At 37.7% G+C, this 1,918-nt stretch overlaps 1 protein-coding gene across 1 annotated transcript; it reads right to left on the reverse strand.

Moving 5' to 3' along the window:
- Positions 1 to 973: 973 nt before the first annotated feature.
- Positions 974 to 1,918, reverse strand: LOC150057475 (olfactory receptor 14A2-like). The gene has a single exon (XM_090340032.1). The coding sequence runs from the start codon at positions 1,916 to 1,918 to the stop codon at positions 974 to 976; it is 945 nt and encodes a 314-aa protein (XP_090196158.1).

Raw genomic sequence — 1,918 nt, forward strand, 5'->3', positions numbered from 1 at the left:
AAGGCTTGTGATTATTTGTATAACTGTAGTTACATTCCATGTTTTAAAATAAAGTATAATTTAAAAAAATCTATGCACCAGTGGCTCACAACTATAATCCTTGCTACTTGGAAGGCTGAAATCTGAGGGTCACAGTTTGATGCTATCCCAGGCTGAAAAGCCCATGAGACTTAAAAAAGCCCAGAAGGGAGGCTGTGGCTCAGGTGGTAGAACAACAGATTTGAGTACAAAGAAGGTCAGGAATTAGAGCGCAGGTCCAGAATTCAAGCTCAAGGACCAGCAAAAATATTATTGTTGCTATTATTATTATTATATGAATTATTTTTTCAGTCTGTAATTTAGAATTGAAATACAGATTTGCCTGTATATAAAACTGACCTGAACTTTGCCTGATATTTCTGCAGTTTACGTGTTGTCTTATATATTTTATTCCTAGAGGCTACTCTCATACATTAACTTACATAATCTTCTATCTCATCATTGTAAATATACTCCTTCCATAGGCACAGGTCTTCCTGCCAGGAAAACAGCAAACATTTCTTAAGTATTAAGGGTTGAATGGATTGTATTGTGACCAATTCCATAATATACTCAACCCAAACACCTTTATGCAACCACAATCGATTCTTTTTGCAGCATTAAACAATGGATTCTCAGGCTCCAATGAGGTATAGAAACTTGCACTTTTGTAATTTTATTCAGATTTTGTCACAGAACATGATAAATCTAAACTACATGAGTCTCATGAGGAACTCGATATCAACTTGTTTGAAATATGATACAGTTTGATTCATAATTCTAAATTATATTATATTGTGTGTAAACAAAATACTTAGTACCAAAGGAAAAAAGAAATATTTATATCACATTAAAATAACAAATATATATTAATAAAAGAATAAAATATTTAGATATTGAGAGAGAATGTCAACAAAATACAAAGCCATGTTATTTTTCAATCCAAATATTCATTCTACTGTTTTCCCAAAACAGAGTGATGTAATCTCCACAGGAGCTTAATAAGAGCAGCTTTGATCTCCTTATTTCTCAGACTGTATATTACAGGATTCGAAAATGGAGGCATCACTGAGTAGAAAACAGATGCCAAAAAGTCCACAAGGTGTGGGGAGTCAGGGACTGGCTTCAAATAGGAAAAGATAGCTGTCACTGTAAATGTGGTAACGACTATGAGATGGGGAACACAGGTGGAGAAGGCTTTGGACCGGCCTTGTAGGGAGGGCATTCTCAGCACTGTATTGAAGATGTAAATGTATGAATACCCAATGCACGCAAAGCAGACAAATCCATATACGACCCCAATGGTGACACTAACATCAGTGATGATATGCTTCCTAGAACAAGAAATCTTCAGTAGAGAGGGGACATCACAGAAAATCTGTGGGAGTTTTCTGGAACCACAGAATGAAAGAGAGAAAGTTCCAGCTGTGTATAAAACCCCAAAGATACTGCCAAATAACCAAGAAAGAGCCACCATCTGCACACAGAGTCTATTGTTCATTATGGCCTCATAGTGCAGTGGGTGACAGATGGCCACATAGCGGTCATAGGACATGGCTGTCAGGATGAAAATCTCAGAACTAACTAAATTAACCACCAACAGGACTTGACACACACAGCCTGGGAAAGAGATGATGCTTCTGTGAGTGAAAGAGTTCATAATGAGGTTTGGAACAGTGGTTGAAATGAGGCCCACATCAAACAAGGACAAGTTCTTCAGGAAGAAGTACATGGGGCTGTGAAGACAGGGATCTATGGTGGCAAGTGTGAAGATGAGAAGATTCCCCATGACAGTCAACATGTAGATCAGCAGACACAAAATGCCAAGGAAGATCTGGATCTGCTTGCTGTCAGATAACTGAGTAAGGATGAAGTCTGTCTCTACTGTCAGGTTGACCAT

The sequence above is a fragment of the Megascapheus bottae genome, chromosome 10 (genome assembly GCF_031878675.1).
Source record: "Megascapheus bottae isolate mThoBot1 chromosome 10, mThoBot2.hap1, whole genome shotgun sequence".
Taxonomy (NCBI): Eukaryota; Metazoa; Chordata; class Mammalia; order Rodentia; family Geomyidae; genus Megascapheus; species Megascapheus bottae.